Source organism: Notolabrus celidotus, chromosome 12, assembly GCF_009762535.1.
Source record: "Notolabrus celidotus isolate fNotCel1 chromosome 12, fNotCel1.pri, whole genome shotgun sequence".
In the NCBI taxonomy this organism is placed as follows: Eukaryota; Metazoa; Chordata; class Actinopteri; order Labriformes; family Labridae; genus Notolabrus; species Notolabrus celidotus.
In genome coordinates, this window is record NC_048283.1 from 15,289,739 (window position 1) to 15,312,572 (window position 22,834).

General features: G+C 41.4%; 1 protein-coding gene across 1 annotated transcript in view; it reads right to left on the minus strand.

Annotated features, from left to right (window-relative positions):
- Positions 1-3,404: 3,404 nt before the first annotated feature.
- adamtsl4 (ADAMTS-like 4) overlaps positions 3,405-22,834 on the minus strand; it is a 43,671-nt gene continuing 24,241 nt past the window's right edge. The window contains exons 5-17 of the mRNA XM_034697473.1: positions 21,826-21,928; positions 12,908-13,047; positions 12,242-12,446; positions 11,601-11,785; positions 9,362-9,527; positions 8,575-8,808; positions 8,253-8,382; positions 7,542-7,746; positions 6,401-6,574; positions 6,123-6,302; positions 5,620-5,799; positions 5,382-5,529; positions 3,405-5,289 (exon numbers count right to left, since the gene is read on the minus strand). Coding sequence (XP_034553364.1) covers positions 5,159-5,289; positions 5,382-5,529; positions 5,620-5,799; positions 6,123-6,302; positions 6,401-6,574; positions 7,542-7,746; positions 8,253-8,382; positions 8,575-8,808; positions 9,362-9,527; positions 11,601-11,785; positions 12,242-12,446; positions 12,908-13,047; positions 21,826-21,928 — 2,181 coding nt within the window. The 3' untranslated portion in view covers positions 3,405-5,158. The remainder of the gene's footprint in view (positions 5,290-5,381; positions 5,530-5,619; positions 5,800-6,122; positions 6,303-6,400; positions 6,575-7,541; positions 7,747-8,252; positions 8,383-8,574; positions 8,809-9,361; positions 9,528-11,600; positions 11,786-12,241; positions 12,447-12,907; positions 13,048-21,825; positions 21,929-22,834) is intronic.

The following is a 22,834-nucleotide window of genomic DNA, read 5'->3' on the forward strand; positions in this document are numbered from 1 at the left end:
ACAACACCGTCCTCCACGTGCTTACTCACCTTTACAGCTCCCTCTGCTGAGCTGAGTGTTGAAGTCACTACATGATACAGTTTTTACTGATCAAAGTGTTTGTATTTCTTCACTAGAATAAAAGGTTTGCGGGTGAGACTTTGAGGACGTCCCCTGCGCCGCACTGTGCACGGAGCCGCCTATTGTTCTAGCCGCGAGCCCTGGCCTTGGTGCTGAAACGATGCGCTCCTGACGCGAAGCCGAGGCGCGCCGCCGATGACGTGCACGCAGTCACGACTACTACAGCTGTTCACGCCCGAGCCCGAAATCACGCTCACACCCACACAGAGTAAAATGTGTGACAGAGTCAGAAGGAGAGATAGCTCGGGGTTGGAGTTGGCCTACTTTACAGCCTGTACTTTGGAAAGCCGGCCGACATTGGGCAAATTCACTGGGATATGGAAAGACAGGCTCCAGTGTGTTAAAGCTAAACTAACTCACGGCCAGATGACACAATATTTTGTATCTTTTGATGTGTGTTTGCGTGCGCCAAGATAAGGGGTTGAGTGAAAAGAGAGTCATTGGGTTCATGGTAATTTACTCCAAAAGGTCACCATCTGCCTGCCTTGCCTCGTGCCCTCTGTGAACCAGCATCCCCCGCAACATTCACTTACCATATACACACCCACCCGCACGCACATACACATAGTGCACGTATATATACCAAACTAGGGGCCTCCTTATCGTAAAAGAGGCTTGCAACGCTCGCTACGGCCAGAGGGTGTGAACGGTGTGCAGGAAAGCAGAGGGCATCACGCCATCGGAGCTGTTAAGCCTCCTTACACGCCAAGACAGACAAGACTACGACGCACGCGAGTGGATGGAGAGCAAAGACAAACTTTCACTATGAGCTGCTTACCTTTGTTGTTTGTTTGTTTGTTTGTTTGTTTGTTTGTTTGTTTGTTTGTTTGTTTGTTTCCATAGATGACTAATCCCTGATTCCACTCACCTGTAGGCTAAAGTTTGGCCTATATTTCTGAAGAATTTTGCCAACACATCAAAGAACATAAGTTTTATAAAATTATCTGAACATGCATGAAATGATTCCCAGTGTTCAAAGTTATCTATAGAAAGATAGTGCTAAAGAGTGCACTAGCATCCAGTGGCGGTTCTAGACCAATTTTACTGGGGGGGGGGGGGGGGGGGGGGGGGGGGGGACACACATTCAACCCTGACAAAAGAGACTGAGAAGGGCGAGGACTGGCTGAGAACAAACTGGCAAAACATCAGTCCATCCCTATATACTAGACATATATACTACTGTGTACTATATCAAAATGCAGACTGACAGCAGCTGTGTGGCGGTTTACACTCAACATGAGTCCCATAGCGCTCTAAAGGACTGGAACCAAGTGCCACACGCATGTGTTCCGCCTGTAACATTTGCGCGATACCGAAGCTTTTTTTATTGTATAATATTATTTTGGTGAGGAGGGGGGACCACAAGGGGGTCCAAGTTCAGTTTTACAGGGGCACTGGCCCCTATTGGCCCCTCCCCAGAACCGCCACTGCTAGCATCGGAATTTAAAATAACATCTAAGGAATCCTAACAGGGTCTTTAGCTACACCGTGGGAATTAAGGACATACATCTATAATGTGAGCCTACTGGTTGTTTGGAGCTTATAATAAGCTGTACAGGGTTTAAAAGTAATACCCACACACTATTAATATGGATTAAATTATAAACAACTGTAGTTTATTTATACTTAAATACAAAAGGGAAAGTGAAACAACAATAAAGTCCCAAAATGTATTGTCAAAATAGTAAAAAGTATAATAGTTGTTGTCCTAAAAATCTAAATAAGGTTTTAAAGTAGCATTGCAATGTCAATGTTGGAGGAACCTCATTTTAAAATCCTGTTTAGCTCCTTGTCATTTGGTAACCTCCTGCAACTTTTAACCACAAAGGGCATTCAATTGCACAACCTTTTATTCTGAGCCAAATTCTAGTTATAAAAAGTTGATTCACTCCTCTCTCCTTATCTGTGCTTTTATTTGTTCTACTTGGGCCCCCAAATCCACTTAGTCCTGGTTCACGAAACAATTCTGTCCTTCCTTGTCTTTGTAAATTCAGCAATAGCTTCATTTATTGAAATAATTTGCACTATAAACCTGTTTTCAGAATACTGCCTTTGTGTAAAACTCTAAAACTCAATATTCAGTATAAATACTGTATACTGTGTATACTGTATTCTGAATGCCATGGTTTATTCTTGTTATTGAGGTCCTCATTGTCTTGTATGTGAATGTTATAAATGCGCTGTACACATTCTTACGGCTGATTTGCCACTTTGGTCAGATGCATTCTTGTGAGACCGTCTAAGAAATAGAAATAGGTATTAATAATGTATCAACAATAAAATGTAAGTAAAATAATACAATAAAAAATAAAATCAGCATTTTTTTCATTAATAAAGAATACTTTAAATTATTAAAATATCTTTGGCATAACTTAGTCAGGCTTGAAATCAAGACCTCATCCAATATTCAGACACAAAATAAACATGCAAACAACCAATCACAATGCAGACTTGGCACCAAAATGAGAAATGTGCCCCACAGACCACCAGTTTCCTGAGGAAAACATTTCACTCACAAATAACACTCAACAGCACCATCCATTGGAGAGAACTGGTAACATCATCCCCTTTGACCGGACAAAATAAAAGATGACACTTTGTTCCCGTTTCAGTTTTATTTAAAATGAAGCTTTGAGATAATAATTTTTCCACACTGTTTCTTTTTTCTGTTTTTTGCACGATAAAAAAAAAAAAGTCTGTATATCAGTAATAATCTCATAAACTCTGGTGGTAACAAAGAAAATTTGCTACAGCTCCTTAAAAGAGAAAATAAATTACATGTTCTTTAGATAATAGATAAATTACTATCCTTTTTTTGTTTTATATAAAAAGTACTTTTACTACGAAGGATTAGAGACAAGAATGAAACATTCACACCCAAAATACACAACCAGACACACTCACAGCCACACACTCTCTGACATACACTAAACGTGAATATACAGACATATCACACACATACACTCCAAACTCAGTACAATAGAGTCGCTGGCTCTCTTGTCAAATGCGAAATACAATAAGAGTATGACAGTTTGATGTGAATATATGCAGTCTACAACAACACTTCTGATAACTCTACTCAGTCATAAAACATAAGCGCCTACTATGTTCAAAGAAATATAGACATTAAAACATATCTGACAAATATACAGACCCCTCCTCTTTTGAGAGAGCAGGGAGTATTGTGTGTGTGTTTCTTTTAAAGAGGTGTGGAGAAAAAAAGTAAAATCAGCTGTAAGAAAAAGAGATAAGGCATAAAAAGTACTTACACACATATACAGAGGTTGTTTCTCAGAATGTGGAATATTTACTTTCAGGTCAAAGAATAATGATTGCATTTGATCAGTATGATGAGCTGCTCCATCAAAAAGCTGTTGACAGAAAGCAGCATTTTTTCCACACTAATTAAGGCTTCACCTACTCTCATAGGACAGATTCATCATCCCCTCCCAAAAAGAAAATGATGGAGCCACATGAAATATATATAGAGATGAGGTGGGAAAACAGGGAGGACGTGAAGTTCTTCTTTAGATACGTAAACGCAGTCGTAACAGTGACGTGATCACTCAAAATATAAAATTAGGTCAGCCAGGAGTGAATCACTTTTACAAATGTGTGCATTGCCAAGTTCATGGTCAGAGGGCATGCATTCTGTATTTTTGTGATGTCAAGACAATGCATGACAAATTCAAAACCAGCCATGTAGCTTATAAAGCTCTAGAGCAGCACTGTTTCCAAAATGTGAAAAAACACTAAAGGGTCACACTCTTGCACTGGGTTCTGTATTACTGACAGGAACATGAGCACAGTAGTTGCTTACACTCAACTCCATTTACACAGCCCTGATGACATTAATATGCACTGATGTGTATTAATCTGTGGGAGAAAGAAGTCCCTTACAATAACAAGTGTTTCTCTGTTTGAGTAATGTTTGCTTAAAACTACAGTTTTTCTGCAGCTTTGGAAAAATATTCTAATTATATAATTATGCCATCGTCAGAGATTTCCAACATTAGTAGGAACAAATTGGGTTCGGGGCCGAGTGCAAGAGAATGACCGGGAAGTCAAAAGATGTTTTTGTAATTTGTTGACATAAAAAAAGGGGTAGAACATCACCTGTGTATCATGTATTTTTCTTTTTACAAATCTTATCAGGCACTTAGTCTAATAAAGCTAGCTTCAGCAGCTCTTCTTCAAAAGGCCTACAGATGTGTTTAACTGACATGTCAACATTGAAGGAGTGTACAGCGTCTATGTTTCTGGTTTTAAAATCCATATCTGTAAGCTTCCTGTGTGGGAAGAATCTCATCTCTTACTGCCCTGATATATTTGGTCACATACTGCCATGATTGCCCCACACCTTTGGTTCATTTATCCCAGCACTGAAGTGAACAATAAGAGAACACTTCATGATGTTTTTTTTTTTTTTGGCAGAACAGAAAAAGAAAAAGAAAAACAATTTATAAATGAAATCCTTCTAGCTTAGTTGTGGGGTGGCCACTGTAGATTTTCAGTGTCAGCACACGTTATTACACAGTTTATCTAGCACACATGCTAATTATTTGTTCAGCACAGTTTTTTTTCATGATTAGTGGTATGCATGTCTGGTTACATCTGTTTTAAGTCCTTGTAAATAAGAGAGGATATGAGAAAAAAGCTAATTTTGCTGCTGAAACACAGCTGTGTCCTCAGGGAGCACCTTTCATTACAATCTCTTAGCCAAAGAAAAGATGTGAATTGACAGCAAATGCATCACTCAGCCCTGCGTGATACATGTAAAGCTACTGCATAAAGAAAAAGGAGCAGACCAGTGGGGGATGTGGATCTAAAAGACAATATAAACAGCATAATGAAAACTGGAAAAAAGAAACCGCCTGCTTTCACAGTGTTTTCCCTGAAGAATCGGGAGAAAATAGCTAAATGTTGACTGTCTCAGGGATCAAGTCTACCCTGGGCTGTCCATGTCATTCAGAACTTGATGAGCCCTTTGAACCTAATCCCTGCCTCTCGCACACCTGGGCTGTCTTTGATTGGTGGGTCAGTGCCTCTTGGCGCGCTGTGCGCTGTGGGTACAGGAAGCACAACAGGCAGTTTTGTAGTAGGAGTAGACACACAGCCTGGCCTGAACCACCGTCACACAGTTATGGCGTCTGTCTCTGCAGTTTTCATCTGTGAGCACAGAGGAGAAGGAAGTCTTTGGTACAGAGAAGAAATAATAGACACCTAAATGAATATACACTCACATGGTCTCATGTACTAACCTGCGACCTGTGGACTGCAGGGTATCGTGTTGCAAGTTTGCTCCTGGTCAGATTTTGTGCTGGGATCACATTCATGGCTGTGCTTTTTGTCCGTTGTCAGACACCGTACTTCCCTCATTTGTAAGCCTTTTCCACAAGAACGTGAGCACTGGAAACCAAGGCAGAGAGAGTGTTAGTAACATGGTTTAAAGTAAAAGTTAACTTCCATTAATAGTTATTGTGTCACATCATTTCTTACTGCGCTCCACTCTGTTGTGAACCACTGCGGCTGACACTCTCCCATCTCACACTGCTGCACCGCAGCAGGTTTGTCCAGATTAGCACACTCACTGGCTGGTGCAATTGTCAAATCATTCCCCGTTTTCTGGACGCAAATGATGTCTCGACGCTGAGTTCCATTCCCACAGAGGACATTACACTGAAAGACCAACAAAAAAACTGTATACCAGGAACACTACTATGAGCAATTCATTTCTGCATTATGTCATTTCATTCTGAAAACTACATAAACAACCTACACATAAAATACAGAACAAATAAGAATTGTGATGACACAACATTTTATTTTAAGTGCTAATTCAAGAGACTATGGTTCACAAAGAATGTTTTGAACTGTGTAAATTCAAGCCTTTTCTAGAAACTGAAAAGAAAACATACCAAAAGTTAAAAAAACAGACTCATTCCATCACTTATCAAGTCATCTGTGTTTCCTCTCTTGTTTTCTCCCTCCATCCTACCTACCTGTGTCCAGGGGCTGCTGTACCACATGGTAGTGGACACACAGGGACCTCCGTTGCAGGCCTTCATCTCTGCTGGCTTGTCCCCAACACAGTCCCCACTTCCTTCACCCTCTCTCACCCCTCCTCGAGTCAGACACACCACCTCCCTCTTCTGCACCCCAGGGCCACACTGCGCTGAACACTGAGGAACAAAGTGGAAGATCATGTTGAGGATTACGCTTAAGTGCTGCTGTTAATGTTTTTTTTCCTCCTTGGTTCTTGTGTTCCTATGTTACTCACAGTGTTGGACCAGCCAGTAAAGTACCAGTTTGTTACACACGGGCCCATGTTGCACTCCTCGCTTCCCTGTGGTCGAGCTCTGGTGTTGCACTCCTTGTCGTTCACCACGGCGCCTTGATCGCTGACACAGTGCACACTCCTCGTCCTCCTGCCAACTCCACAGTCCACTGAGCACTGTGACAAATGGAGAGGAGAAGAATGAGAATGACTATGAGCACATGAAAAAAGGCATGTAATGAAGTCATATAACAAGGCTTACATCCCATTTAACTTTGTTAGAAAATTAGAGTTGATCAGTTACAGTTGACAAAAGAGATTGCTCAGGGATTATAAATACATCAATACTTTTGAGCACTTCTTCTCACAGCCATAAAATAGTAATAAAAGACAACCAATTTGAGAAATGTATCAACATAAAAGATAAATGAAAGACAGAGGTCACAAGTACTAGCATGTCTTATAAAAGTTAGACAATGGATAAAAAAATTAAAAGCTAATTTAGCTTCATTTGTCATTTAAAGCTATAATCAGATGTTTATGGTTCAAACTGTGATTTCTTGGCGTCAATATCTATTTGAGTATTATCGATTTACCCAAAATATTTTTTTTTTTAAACCATGTTTTTATTAAGATTTTCAGAAGTTTTTCAGATTATAAAGAATAAAGTCAGACAGAAAAACAAACAAACAAACAAACAAACAAAAACAAAAAACAAAACATGGCTTACATTATGCTACATGGCATCACTAGCACAATATTTCTTAAGACAAATCTTTAAAGAGAGATAAGCGGTGAGCTCTACCCAAAAAATTTGACGTGATTAACAGGAAAATTTAAATTAATCATTCATAAAAAATGTGTATCCAACACACATGTTTTCAGTATCTCAGACTAGAAGCCTTTAATTTTTTGATTCTGACCTACTAACACAGTTTTTAAATTCTGAGACACACAGCGTCATATTTTGAAATGTAACACGCCTAATAGGAACTCCTCTCCCCAAATCCCTGGTATTTATTGAGAGGCAACTCCACCCACTGTCTCTCTCTTTCCTTTACAGATTTAATGACGCATCATTTGGCCTCTGTTTCAGCCATCAGGTGACGCTTGTACCAGTAATACCCTGGTGTTTTTGACCTACCGTGCTCCAGTCAGAGCTGACCTCCCAGTGGGAGCAGAGAGTGAGCTGACACGCCTGTGTGGAGTCTGGTGGGGTGAGGTTGGCACAGCGCTGTGGGTGGACCATGGTGGAGCGGTTCCCAAAGCTCTGCCTGCACTGGAGCTGCCGCTGCTGCAACCCGGGGCCACAGGACACGCTGCACTCTGACCACGAACTCGCCTCCCAGCTGAGAGAGATGGTGAACATGAAGAGACATGTTGAAGCTACATTTTACCAGAAAATAATGCAAAATAACATGCCTTTAGATAAAATATTCTAGTACATCTGTGACTTTCTGTCAGTTAAATTTATATGTCAGCTAAACACAAATCATGTTTGAGAGCTTGACATTTACATTGTCCCAAAATACTGGGTTACATGGAACCTTCAATTTGTGTGATCTTTTCATCAAGTCATCACAGTCAACATTTCTCTCACCTTTAAAGGCCCCAAAAGCGAATGATTTGTGGGTTAAACAAATCTAAATATGCACTCATTTTCAAAATTTACCTAATTAAAAAAAAAAAAAAAAGTTAAAGGGCAATAAAAATAAAGGGCAGAGTAGTTTTCATGCAGTGAGTTACAAGCTACAAAAAATGCACTGTCTCCTGTTTTCCTGGAGGACTGAAGTTTTCTGAGCTGGATATAAATCTCTGACATGTCTCTATGATGTATTACTGTGTATTCCCTCACAATGGTGGGCAAGGGTGTGTGTTACACGGCTCCTCCTCAGGGACAGGTTTGGCTGCAGAGTCACATTTTCTCTCAGGGACTTCCTCGTCGTTGTGCCGATCTATACATAGAAGGACTCTGTGCTGGTAACCTACGGAAAAAGGAGAATGAAGAATATATATACACAGAGAGACTTTAGCCCTCTGTACTTGTAGTTGCACCCTCCAGCCAGAGGAGGGAGGCGTCACAGCATCCAGTGGAGGTAAGCTGAATATTGAATTTGGGGCAATTTATTAAAAAAAATGACATTTATGAAGATTTACAAGGTTTATCTGATTCTGACCTTTGCCGCAGGAAACAGAACACTCTGTGAGTTCACCTCTCCTCCACACAAACGGAGGCTGAGTGTCAGGCGGCAGGTCAGTGCGAGGAGGGATCCGAGCATTCCTGTTGGGCGCAGAACCCCGAGGTCGGGACCTCTCGGGTGCCCAGCGGTCAGGGGTGTGTGAGGGGAAAGAAGGGAGTGAAAGAGGAGGTGGAGCATGAGGAGGGTTCTCAACCGACACAGTGAGAGGACCTGTGATGGATGTAAAAACAAAGATGGACATTAAGACAAATTAGACAAAGTTGGAGGGAGAGGAGAAGATTGGGAAACAGACGTGAGGAGGGAGAGAAAAGCACAATAAAGAGGGAGAGAAGAGCTGGATGTTGAAATATCGAAAATAGGGGGAAAGCAGTGAGTCAGAGGCTAATGATGTCATAATGAGGTCAGGGTCTCATGACAGCGAACATGTGGACCAGATAGCCTCCCATCTAGGTCATACACAAACAGAAAAACACAATAATCCCTCCCACTTGGCCCACAACCACACCCATCCTCATCCATAAACACGTCAATCATTCTCCAAGGACGTGGAGTGCAATAATGTTTCACTGAGTAATTTGGAAAGAATGAATCTCGAGATCTTCTACTTGATTTAAGATTCATTTCTGACACTTACAAGATTCAACTTTGTATTCAACATGACTGTGAAGGACCCGGTGTCTCTGCTACTACAAAGAACATGAATGGAACACAGCTGTCAATCAAAAGAAGGAAAATGTAAAAAGATGAAGTGTAGTGAACGCACTACGTAGGGGTGCCCTTCCTGGCTCTCGCTCCCTCAGCCTCTCTCTGGGTGCCTCTCTGGGTGGCTCCCTCTCTCTCTCTGTCAGCCTCTCCCTCTCTCCTTCAGTCTTCTCCACGGGGACATAAAACTCATAGTTGATGCCCGGGTTCTCCTTGTGGAAAATGATCTGGAGAAAGTGAAAGAAGGGAGAGAAATAGAGCTGAGAAGGAGCTAGTGATGGGAAACACCCTTAAAGCAGCTTCAGGAACATCTCTCTTCCCCCAGAAAGAGGTCAAAGGTCAAGGTGAGTTACAGAACAGGAACCGGCAGGGACTGCATAAGGATACCTCTGCAGGGTGTTTGCTTGTCACTATGTTTCCCTCCTCTTAATATAAACGTTGCAGACTGTCTTACAGAACCTTACACAGTCAAGGTCCTTTGAACATAATCAGCTGCTATCATGTGACAACAGCTGATTAAGCTTCATAATCGTTGGATTTCTTCAGGCCATATATTGCCCTGTTTTCAGTCTTAAAGCTCCTGTGAGAAGTTTTTCGCTGGTTTTGAAACAGACTTAAATAAATACTGATGCCTCATATATGACCTATAAAAGCAAACAAGACCATCAATGACAAAATGGATTGTCTCTATGTTGTTGTTATTAACGCCTGAAACCACTGCAACGGGTAGGTGTCAGGAAAAATGAGTAACTGCAAGCTGCCGAAACAATCCTTTTTAACATTTTCAATAGCAAAGACTAACAGAGACTTATATGATTGATTTATAAAAATAAGCAGGATGAGATGTTTTGTTAAATAGAACATAGGGATGCACCGATCCGATCCTGGTATTGAATATTGGCTAGATCAGACTCAAAGAGCTAGATCAGATATCGGTGACAAGGGGTCGATATATAGTGCCGATCCATATGGCAGATCTATTCATCTCAGTTCTATACTTTTCTGGGGTTTACAACAGCCATGTGCGTCTCCTACGTCATCAGCGCCGGCCGGTCTGTGCATTTTTGCCATCAGAGCATGATGGAGGATAACTACAGAAGCTCTGCAGTTTAGGTGCATGCTTTTTTTGCTAACAACTCCGCCGGAAACCTGCAACATATGCAGCAGTAATGTTTCGACAGATGGCAGTCACGCTGAAAAATATAATGGGAGCCCTCTGGTTTAGCACTTGGAACCCAGGTACAGTTCACCATCACGTAAATAATGTTTCACACTGCTGTGCCTGAACCCCAGCCTTCCTGAACATGTCAGTTTGTTTGCCTAATTTTGTTTCATGATTCTAATTTTAATGTGTTTCCCACACACAAATGATACCGGGGCGGGGTGCCAAAGTTATATTACCAACCGCCGGGATCGGATCAGCTAGTATCGGTATCGGCAGATACCAAAGTCCAGGTATCGGTATCGGGACATAAAAAGTAGGATCGGGGCATCCCTAATAGAACACATGTATAGGATGAAATCAGGCTTAAAATCATTACACCCAAAGTTCCTCACAGGAGCTTTGAAGTAACTAACTACCTTTTGATGCTCTTTAATTCTATATCTCACCTCTGCAATGATGATTTCTAAAAACTAACACTTAAAATACAGTAAAAACAATAAACCCTCTACATTGATCTTTTCTCTGTGGTGCTATCCACGGGTCACAGACTTTATAATTTTGTCCCACCAGTGGGGAAAGTCCACAAAACTCGGTCTCCGTTCTCTGTTATTCATTCATCAACAGTTCATTTCAAGCATGTACTGAACGTTACATTCTTGCAGCACTACTTGGGTGGTTATTGACTTTTAGTCTTTTTATGTCTTATTTCAAAATCCAATGAAGCCTAAAAAATGCCAGTGATTCCAGGGGAGTTTGAACTCTGGCTTTGGCCAATGGTTGCTGTTTTTACCCCCTCCTGCTCAGTAGCTGCTGGATACAAAGCTGCAGATGACTCCCGTTCTTTCATAAGATCTTAGCCTGAGGTTAGAGTTGTTATTATTGAGCTCTGGATACCATGATGTGGCTCAGGCTAAGCTCTGGTATAGCTATCTTCATCCTGCCATAATGCCAATATAATGCAGTCTATCTAGAGGATCTTGACACAGAGCAGGCATGCTTAGCCTCAGGTTTAGAACAACATGTGCATACACACGTGTCTACGAATTTGTGTGTAATTCTTCTCATTAACTTAATGTTGCTATTCCATGGTGGATGTTTGTTCACAGGGTTAAAGTGAAAGCCTTCCTGTGCTTACATATAGCAGTAGCTGGGTGGTGGTGGGTCCTCTTGCTCTTAGGGACTCTCCTTTCTCCTCCTCCCCCTCCGCCTGTGCTCTAGGTCTAGCGTAGGTGAAGGTGGTTCCTCCCGCCTGGTACTCCCCTGGTGGATCCACAGCCCAACGTCCATTCACCACAGACGCCCCTGTCCCGCTCCTCATGGCTGGAGAAATGAAGGGGTGGGGGGTAGATGAAGAAAGATTGGGGTCAAGTTTTCTTCTCTTGTTTTGACCATGTTTAGTCTACAAAAGAATGAGTTCTGAGGGAAACCCCATGAGCTCAAACACACTTTCAGAAAGACAAACACAGCCTTTGGAGTGCTGTCTCCTTACCAAAGGGGGAGCTGGTAAGACAAACACTCACGAGTACACACGAACACACTCCACTGATTCTTTATGGGCTGTTACAATTCTAAATGTCTCTGCCTGGAGCCGGCAAGGCAAAAACACCCACAGATTTAGTCCAAGCCAGCACACACATTCTCATGAGCCAAATCTCAATCCAAAATCTGACTTTTCCTAAACCTGCCACCAGCATTTTCAAGAAATCTGTGAATGCTTGTGTGTGTATGAGTGTGTGTGTGTGTGTGTGTGATTTTTCTGCATCTACAAGATCTTACCCAGGTAATTCGGGCTTGCTCGTCTTTCCGTGATGTTGATGAATGTTGCTCCGGCTGGGATGTCCAGGATCTTGTGGTAACCAAGGGGGACTGTGACATTTTGGAATCTCCCCGCCACCCTTCGGCAGGATGTTTCCTTCCCACCGCACACTCCACACTTGTCAATCACAGAGCCAGATCCCAGAACTCCATCGCAGCCCTCCGTCTGGCAAGAGGAGGTGAGAGATTGTTAGTGATGGGTCAGACAATGGGGGGGGGGGGGGGATATAGAAGCTGGAGGAGCAGAGAAAAGATGCTTGAATCTTGTTGACATTTCATGTCCCTTGCCAGTGTTTATTTCACCATTGTTGTGCAAATTGGCGACTGATTCCAACCAGAAACAAAAAGGTCTGCTGTAAAAAGGGCAGGATTAGAAAGTGAATAAAAAAGGCAAATGAGAGGAAGAGGAGAAGACAAAGAGGAAAGAGGTCCAGAGCGGGGTTATAAAGAAGACTGGAGACAACCCGAATTTGAATGCTGTGCTTAAATCAGCCTCCAGACAGGAGACTAGAGAGAGAGCCAGGTTCTGGTTTTACTCAACCTTGGCTAGACAGTAGAGTCTTGGGCCCAGTTAGTTGAATCTCAAATTTTACACACTTACAAAAATTCACATTTATACACACTTACCAGACACTGTCCTTCTACACACACATCGTTTGTGCTCACGTTGAAGCACGGGGTCCCATCTCGGACCCGCTCGGCCTGGCGAACATAGAAACGGTAGCCGGCAGGTCTGCAGGTCAGCTCACACTGCTTGTCTGCACCAACTGCAACACACACAGAGTTTAGGTGGATTATGGCACAGTTAAGTTGCATACGTGTGTGGGACCTCCAGTTCTTTCATTTTTGCATCTGTCTAGCCTGTAGACAACGCAGCTGGGTGATGAGCGTCTTTCCATGTGGTCAGGAAATCGAGGTAAGACCATCTAACCCCTGAGTGTCAAGCAGCACTAAAGCAATTCATTATTTCCCCTGCCGCTTAAATGTAAGAGCACTCTCTGCAGCACATTCCCAGGAGAAACATACCCAGAGGAGCGGTGAAAACATAAGCCTGAGGAGGATTTGATTTATGAGAGGAACCCAACAGACACCCACAGTTGGGAGGCATGTATCTGGACAGAGAGAAGAAAGAGGAAACCTCAGGGAGAGAGGAGATAGCTTCAAGGTAAAGAAGGAAATTGGAGTCCTTCAGTACCAGGAGAATAGGCAGACAAAAAGTCAAGTGGAGAATACAAAGGACCTCTAAAGGGATAAGGAGTGAGATACAAAAGAAAGCGAACATCAACGTCCCAGTGGTGAAATACAATTAAAGGAATAGTACACCATCTTGCTTAGTAAATATTCTTACCAGCTTGATTGACATCGTGTAACCTTGTATATCTGAAGCCTGAGGTTAAAACAAACATAAAACTGAGCTTTTTAAGTGTTGGTGGAAGTATTTTTGAAATCTCAATGGAGTCAAGCCTTCCATTTACCTGATTCATACACTTCTGCTAGATATGCTCTCTGCTTAAATCTTGACTCCTGATGAAATGTTATCTTGACTTTTTCTTGTTAAATATGTTCACTATCTTCTGATGAATGCGACACAAACATCTGTGAGTCATTGACTGTATATTCAGGGTTCCCACTCTTTTCCAGAGATCATTTTCCAGGACATTTTCAATGATGATCAAGCTGGTATGACAGTCTAAATTTGGTTCCTAATTTAGTTCCTAAATAGCCTAATATGTTTCTCTCAGTGGAAGTCTACATTGAATTAAACTGTGGAACAGTCTCAATATGGAGCTACAGCAATGTCTGAACATAATCCAGTTGAAGAAGAAGTACAAAAAAATGATTTTCATGAGGTACAAGGAGGAAGACAAGTGTTGAGAATCACGAGGGGTTTGCTTTTGTTTGTCGGTGTAAATATGAAGATAATATATGAAGATTTGACTTGTGGGAGTGCACTAGCATAATGACAGATAATAGTGAATGAAGGCGTAGGATTAGATACGTTTTAACTTCTCCCTACTCCTTTTCGCACATGTAAAGTAAATTGTTTCACGGCTTGCTAATATTGATTTTTTTTTTCTTTTGTATAACTGTTTCTTTTTATTTCTTGTATGTTTGATTAACTGTTTCTTTTTTTCTACTTGTATGCTTTTTTTTGTATTTTTACTTTTACATGTTCGAAATAAAGACATCAAATCAAATCAAATCAAATCAAAATGACGTGCAGTCTATGGCTATCCATGAAATCATCTCTTACATGCTTAAAAATGAAGGCAAATTGATAATAGAATAGTGCAACCACAGATGTACAGCACTTCACTTTATTAGTGTAACTTAGTAACAATGATGGCAACTCTCATCTCAGCTTTCTCTTTTCTCAATAAATATATAATGAGCTAAGTAAAAAGCAAAAGAGCCTGCAAAGGAATCTGGAAGCTGCCTTACTAAAATAAATAAATAAATAAATAATAATAATAATAATAACAATCAGAGGATCAGTGCATTGATTGACCTAAATAGAACTGAATGACAAAAATGGCCACAAATGTTGAATGGGGATGTGTTTTTTTTAACCGTGTCAGGTCACACGCAGTCATGTTGGAATCATTTTCCAGGACGATCTGTGATTTTCCAGGATATTTAAATTTTTCTCCCATTTCTCAGGTGTTTTCCAGGACTGGAAAACTGGTCAACTGTTTTCCAGGTTTTCCAGGACGCGTGGGAACCCTGATATTACTATTGGATAAAGAGTTGAAGACTGAAGGTTGAAAGGAAAAACAAACAAACCTTGATGTGTGGGGTTAGAAAGATATGTAACATAAGCTGCAGCTAGCATAACTAGCCCAAATTCTCCATAAGACTCTCTAGGTTCTAGCTGGATTGTAGTACAGCAGGTGCAAAAAATATGACCTGTTCATTAAACGAGGAGAGAAGAGCTGGGAGGACAGTCAGGGAAAGGGAGGAGCTGCATTGTTTGACTTTCCCTTTAAGGTTATAGACGGACGTTGTGCAACAGGGTTAAGGAGAGAAGCTGATGTTTGTGTGCCTGCGTTTGTGTGTGTGTGTGTGTGTGTGTGTGTGTGTGTGTGTGTGTGTGTGTGTGTGTGTGTGTGTGTGTGTGTGTGAGTTCTTAGTATGGATAGAGGTTATAGATTGAGGTGCATATACGTAAGCGGGAGGAATTTTTGACAGTGGTACTTCAGGGGTTAAAAGGACAAATTCTGACCTTCAAGATTTATGACTTCTCACTGAGGTTTCATATTTCTCTTCCACATTGAGAAAGAATACTTTATTCTACACACACACACACCATGACACCTTGCCAGAAATGTGGTCAGAAACCATTGTACAGTTATATTATTCTGTCCTTGGAGCAGTTTGAAATGAAGGCGTTTCTCTCAAAGAGTCCTTCCTTTGGGAAATTTTAATTTAATCATAGAGAGATTCTGATATTATACCAGTGTAACTTCATTTTCATACAGTAATACTAAAGATTAATTCAACCATGAGAAAACTCCCTTTCAGCAGTAGCCAAAAGTACAGACTGTTTTCAGAGTCTCCCAGTAGAGGAGAGAACAAAGACGAAAGGTCACCAGATTCTGGATATGATTTTGAGGGTCCTACAGACAATTCAAATAGTGTGCATTATGTCATACATTCAAAGGTCATTCTCTACACAGAGATAAAACAACCCTTTGATATAAAGAATAATGGACGTCCAAAAGGCTCGATAAAACTGGGCTGTAAGGAGGTAAGATTTAGGAGGGAGAACTAATTACTGTTAAGTAGCTAACATGATAACCTCTATAGACTTCCTGCAGTAGACGATCCCTTCAAAAATCTGTTTTAACCTTTAATACATGTGCATATTTGTAATCTGTGAGTCAGAAATCCTGATTCATGCCTTTGTTTGCCTGACTAAATATGTGTAGAACATTAAGGTGTGTTGTATAGGCTGGAAGTAGGTCAGAGAGTCCTACACACGCAGCAATTGGCCCAGGTTGAATGTTTATGTTTCCAAACTCTTTAGGCAAATTTGGGTATACACATCTGGGTGCATGGCTTTGCTTATAAATACTCTGGAAATGTAGTGCTGTTCAGCTCAGGTAAACACCAGCTACAACTCTTAAGTGTTAAGGAAACAGTGCCAGATTACAGCAGAGTTTACTTTGCTGGTGGTAAAAATGTCATTCATTTATAAATGTTTTGGAAGATTGGGAAAGAAATTTATTTTCCAACATACAACAAGGTGTCATCAGCGTATGTGGACCAGGGGTGCAGCTCGCTCAGCTGGAGGTGAAGCTTCCACCAAAGCGTCTGCCCCCTGGTGGCTGGCTGCAGTATGGGTCAAAAACTCTGTCTCCCCCATCCATTTGAATGGGGCTGCAGTCAAACTTTAAAAATTAAATACACGTCGTATGAATGTTTCTCATATCCGTATGCTGTGGTGATATATAGCTATTATTTGACTGTTTTGTGTTCAAGGCCCCTTTTTACTGAAAAATGTATTTTTCGTTAGTTATTAGGGGTTAAAAAATGGGGTTTTACTTCCGGGTTTGCTTTGATTGACAGCTGCTGTAGAGGGAAACTCCATAAGATCTTGTGACGCTACGCTGTAGGGCGCTGTTGCCAATGAGAGAAAAAGAGGAGTAATAGAGGCTAGTTAAGACCAAATCTGTTTCACTCAGTCAACCAGTCAGACATAATTCAGATATATTAAAGTTTTGTATTATGCCAAGAGGAATCAGTCTGTAGTAGCTTTCACCATATATCATATCATCCTCCACAACTCTATTTGGAAAGCCATTTTTGCTGTTCGATGTGTCGCTAGTTTGCAATACATGCAAAGGCAGAGACATGAAAGCCATCAATACTTCCTTGCTCCATCTATGTCACTTTTTCTGTGAATTGATGAGTCTGATGCTGGAATAACAAAACTTATAGTCACTACACCGAGCTGCACTCTAAAGACACACAGAACACTGCCAACAACTGCAATTTTTCACATTACAAACTTCACGTTGATAGATCAGCGAACAAGCCACTTAAACAGTTTGATGAAAGCATGAACGTCAGGGTAGTAATTTGGGTATAACCACTGTACAATAACATGTATTCACATGTTATTCTTATTCTTTTACTATCATTCTTTGCTATTAATCTTTTGCTACTGTCTGATAGTTGCATGGAAACAGATATGTAGTTCATATTTAGAAAGAAACTGAAAGGGAGGCCGAGTTCCCAGCCGCTCTCTCTCTCTCTGCACTTGTTCTCTCTTTCCGCCTGTCACAGTTATCTCTGTGAGATTAGACTGGAGACAGTGACAGAAAAGAGAGGGGAGCTAAAAGTGGGAGACATGTTGCCACTCATGCACTCCCTGCTTCTCCCTCTCTGTGTTCACCCTCCTCATCTCCTTTGCTCTCCATCTCTGCTTTTCCTGCACTGAAGTCATGCCCGAGCACTCCTCCAACTCCTAATCACCTTGACCCCCCCCCCTTTTCATTTGTCTCTTGCTACTTCGCCATTTCTCTGTTTCCCTTTGTTTTGCCTCTCTTTCTCGTCCACTGTCTCTTTTATCTCTCTCTCTGAGCTTAGTGTTCAGACAGTGGAATACATGTCGTCTAAATATACTTCCTCACTATCTCTCCGTCTAAACAAACTCCAACAGAGAGAGAGAAAGAGAAAGGCAGAGAGACAGGAAGAGGGGAGGATGAGTGCGCAGAGAGGGGATGAGGCCTGAAAAAAAGGGAATATTCAAGTAAAACAACACCTGCACGTGCAGCGTTTACAAAACTAAGAGGAAGTGCTATTGAGGGCTTAGCTTGTGGGGGAAACATGACCAGTGAGATGAATCAGGACTATAACTTGTGTGGTTTACAGCAGTAGTGGCAGCTTTACAGTTTAAGCATCCAGTTTCAAACCATAGGCCACAACATTTTGCAGTACATACATAACCCAGCTGTCACCCTGGAGGTAAAAAAGCACATGCTAAGTAGCTAAAGCTGACTGCTGGGTCAAACATAAATACAAACTGGAAATGTACGCAGTACCACACAAAGTCCTAAACAGATGAGTGCAGCTGGAGATAAATGACTAATACACCATTGGATGCTTAAACACACACACACACTCCTCGCAGCCTGCAGTGTGCTGATGGGAAACTAGATATGAAGGATTGGGCTGCAGCCAATGGGAGCAGGCTGGAGTAAACAGTGTGATACAGTTTACTTAGCAGAGTGGAAAGGATCATCTGCAGCACCGATCCTGTGTGTGTGACCCAGCTGACGTCATCTGAAAACCCTTCAGACATACAGTTTTATATCTACCCCTATTAGAGTCAACTAATAAATCTGACATTGACCATTTGGTGGCTCCTTTTATCCAAAAGATTCCCACATTAACGAATAGAATGTGTCTTTCTAATGCCAGATTTTTTGATTTACTCCCTCTATCAGAGGCCCATCTCTGTTTTTCTTCCCCTCTCAGCTCTCTGTCCATTCCTCTCCTCTTCTCAGCAAGGACACAGTGGTTTAAAATAAGCCAGATTAGAGCAAAAGGGCAAGGAGGCACAGCAGATATGGAGAATTTAAGAGTGGATAAATACAGTAATCTCACCCTTTCCCCCTTCCAAACACAGAAACGGGAAGGTGGTCGGTGAAAGGAAAGCCTGAGTGTTTATGCAGACAGTTAGACTCCAGCTGATACCCTGGTGATGACTCCCGGTGCAGATGTACAGCATATGTTGTCTAGATCTGCCTGCATCTGTGTAACTGTTCAAAATCTGCTAAAGAGTTCTACCAGCACCTCTAACATCAGAAATGGAAATACATTTTGCAATCCACATATTATCTATAACGGCTAATCCTTTGGGATCACAGGGGGATGGTGAGCTCATACAAGGCAACAGGGCAAACCCTAAATACACTACAGATGGACAGACATTCAACCTCATACATGCATTTAATATTTCTTAATGTAGCGTTTGGCGAATATGGCAAAATGTACAATTGAAGAAATCATGTATTTTTCTTTATTAGAGCTGTCTTTAAATGTTTTGCAATGCATTATACCATTTATGGAAACAATAGATTGCAATTACAAGAACAACTTAAGAGTATGTTTGATTTTAGTTTATGTCTCAACTTGCCTGATTTCCCACCAGTTTATTTCACCAAGATAAAGCATTCCTAGAGCAAAAAAAAAAACCTTTATCACAAAAGATTTGGTTGCAAAACAAAATGCCGCCATAATTTTGTCCATATGGTCCACTCTGACCAGCATGTCTTTGGATTTGCAGGAGGAAATCCACTCAGGAATGGGGGAAAACATGCAAGCCCTGCAAAGAAAGGCCGGAATCTGGGTGGATAAATCAAATCTAGGTCTGCACCAACGATACGCCCTAGAGCACTGTATGATAATTTAAAACTGAAGCATGACACAGAATAAAAGTTGCCAAGTGTCCCTGTCACTTATCTTTTTAGTTCAGTTCAAGTTGTGTTTGAGCACGTAAAACCATGAGAATATGCTTAAAGATTTTGGTTTTGGCTATTTGAAGTATCACCGCACAGTCTCAACAAAGCAAGGCACACAAAGTTAAAACAGTAAAAGGTTTTTGGCTTTCTACACACCCAGACCTCACAGAGTAAATTGCAAAAGTATGTTTCTAACAAAAGTAATCAAGGTCCAATTTCACTCTGTTTTAATGTATCTTTTCACCGGACACCAGGAAACCTTTTGTTCTTTAGCTGCTAGAGTCCCTCTTTGCTAGCCGATTGTTTTGTCTGTCTGTTGTTTTGGCATTGAGCAGGTGGTGGACGGTGTTCTTTTACAAATCTTTTTCACTCAAAACATCTGCCAGCAGTCTCTGTTAACAAATCTGGTGATACTGGTGAAAGTGCAACCAAAACAATATGCTGAAAAGTGCTAAAATGCTCTATGGGAAAGAGGAGTGCAAGGGTTGAGGGGCATTCTGCTGTGGGTTTGTCACCTTAAGCTCTCTAAAGATGTCCTTTATGATACGATTGATCAATACAGTTACAGCAGCTTTAATGTCCGGTTTAACATTAAGTGTATCGTTTCCATTAAAAAGCCTCCCAATCAAAACAGTAACAACAGATGGAGTTTGATGATCTGGCAAAGAAGCAAGGGATCACTGGTTTTGTTGTCTCCATTTTTAAACAAACTCCATTGCCATTGAAAATATATCTGATGTGACTTATGCAGTTATCGTGTTCACAGACTAAGTAATGCATGCAATTTTTGATTACTTTATGCAAGTTTATTAACATCTGGTTTTCATTATGATGAAAAAGCTGGAAGTAATTCCACCTGTCATTCCCCCCTTCAGATGAAGCCATGTAATCTGGTGTTTCCTGAGAACATGTGACTGAAATATGTCTAAAATCTCATGGAATCATATGTGCGTTACTCACAGTATTTCACATTGTGTACAAAGGGACCAATGTGTTATGCTTGTATTGTTGTAGACAGAGTAAGACTTAATTTAAGTGGTTTATGTTGCTGATCTAATGATTTTGGCTCTGTGCTGAAGAACGTCAGCCAGCTGATAGAGTAATTACATGTGCACAGGCAGACAAACACACACTAACATGCACAAACATTTTTCCACATGTTATCTCAGATCCACTAAGCCTTTCGTCTACCGCAGAAGCACACATGCCAACGAGCCCACACTATACACAGAGGCCTCTTCATTGTATACCTTACACTAATGACAAATACTGTACGCTTGATATGATCTAACAGCTGTGTTTCTTTCTCTTCCCCTACTCCTTGCTCTTACTCCCAAAGTCCCCATGTTTTCAATATATTCTCTTTTCACTCTCCTTTCTCTCTCAAATTCTTCAAATATCTGGAGTTTTCTCTCAATCTGCTTTCTTTCCCTCCAGCACTGGAAAACAAAGATAAATAGACACAATCTCCACCATGCTGTTGAACTATTGTACTCTTAACGCGAAAGTAAACAAACACACTTAACCACACAAGGACACACTCAGAAAGAAATTCGGGCACACACACAGAGCCACGTTTTTTCCCTTTGCTCCCAGCCGTCATGTGACAAAAACACTCGCATCCCATCACCTCTCACCTCTCTTTTCTCTGACTTTCTCTCTCTCTTTATCTCACTCAGTAGGAATCTTTGTGCTTAGTCAGAGCAGGGAGGAGAACGTTTGGCAGGAGAGGAGGGGAGACATGGACAAATGAGAGGAAAAAGAGAGGAGGGAGAGCATTTAGAGCAAAGAATAAAAAGCAGATTGAGTTCCAGTCATTCTCTTTTCCCCTTGACTCTCAACACCCTCGATACTGCATGCACTGCTTCAATGGAAGGAGGGATTGCAGAGGGTTGGGCATGCACTGGAGGTCTGCCAATGCACTCTAATGCCAGAGCAACATTTGACTCACTTAAACACACATTTTACAGATGCTTTCCCCACTGCTCCCTCCCTCTCCGAGCATTTAATTCTTAGCTATAAGCCTATTATGATATTGAAGCTCTGTGCAGCAGAGTGTGTTTACTCAGTCCTCACCCTCAGTGAAAGGTTCCCAGTTGTAGAGGCGACCCATGAACTCCTGGGTGTTAAACGTTGCACACTGCTCCGCTCTGGAGTCTAATGCACTTCCTCCACACACCTGGAGAACAGAAAAACAGAGAATTAGAGATAGAAAGTGCAAAATGCAGTGCTACACATTGATCCAATATGAAATCAGCAGCTATTTAACACAGATGGATATTTCTCTCAAAGTCCCCGGAGAAATAAGGGTGGAGTGAGCTGCTGTGAGGAAAAATTGAGGAAAAACAGTTAATAAAGAGAGGAAAAATTAACTTGAGATCCTAGAGTAAGTGCAAACACGCAATTATACCCCATACACACACACACACGCACACAAACACACATGAATTCATTTAGTCCCCTTGCTGCTCTTGGCAGTCAGAGAAGGTATTAGAACCATATGGAAATAATAGATTTTTTGGAAAGGACTACTCTCATAAATCCACCGTGGCTTTAGTGCATGACCACAGAATGTTTGTGACTGTGTGTGCACGTGCATCAGTGTGAGCATGTGTATGCTTGTGCACCTTTAAGCAGAGTCCTTACGGGGCTGTACAGTGGAAAGAGTTTTAGCATACCTGCACTTAAACAACAGCTGAAACATCAGGCAGACACAGCGCTGCTAGTTTATACTACTGTACTGACTATAACTCACAGAGCTTTGCCCCAGCCCTGTGGGATACACAAACACACACACACACACACACACATACACACACACACACACACACGCACACACACACACACACACACACACGAAAATATAAATTACTCAAGTGCTGTAATACAGTACAACCTTGAGGTAGCATTCCCATTTCATGCTTTTCTACACTTGTACTTCACTGAACTTTGGAGGAAGACGATGTCATTTTTTTAACCATGGTTGGTGTGAGATTCTGCAGCATTGATGTCTGAATGTCTGTCTGGTTGCTTGCTCTACTGCTTTGGTGCATTCTGAAGCACCTCAATAATCATTAGCTGGATA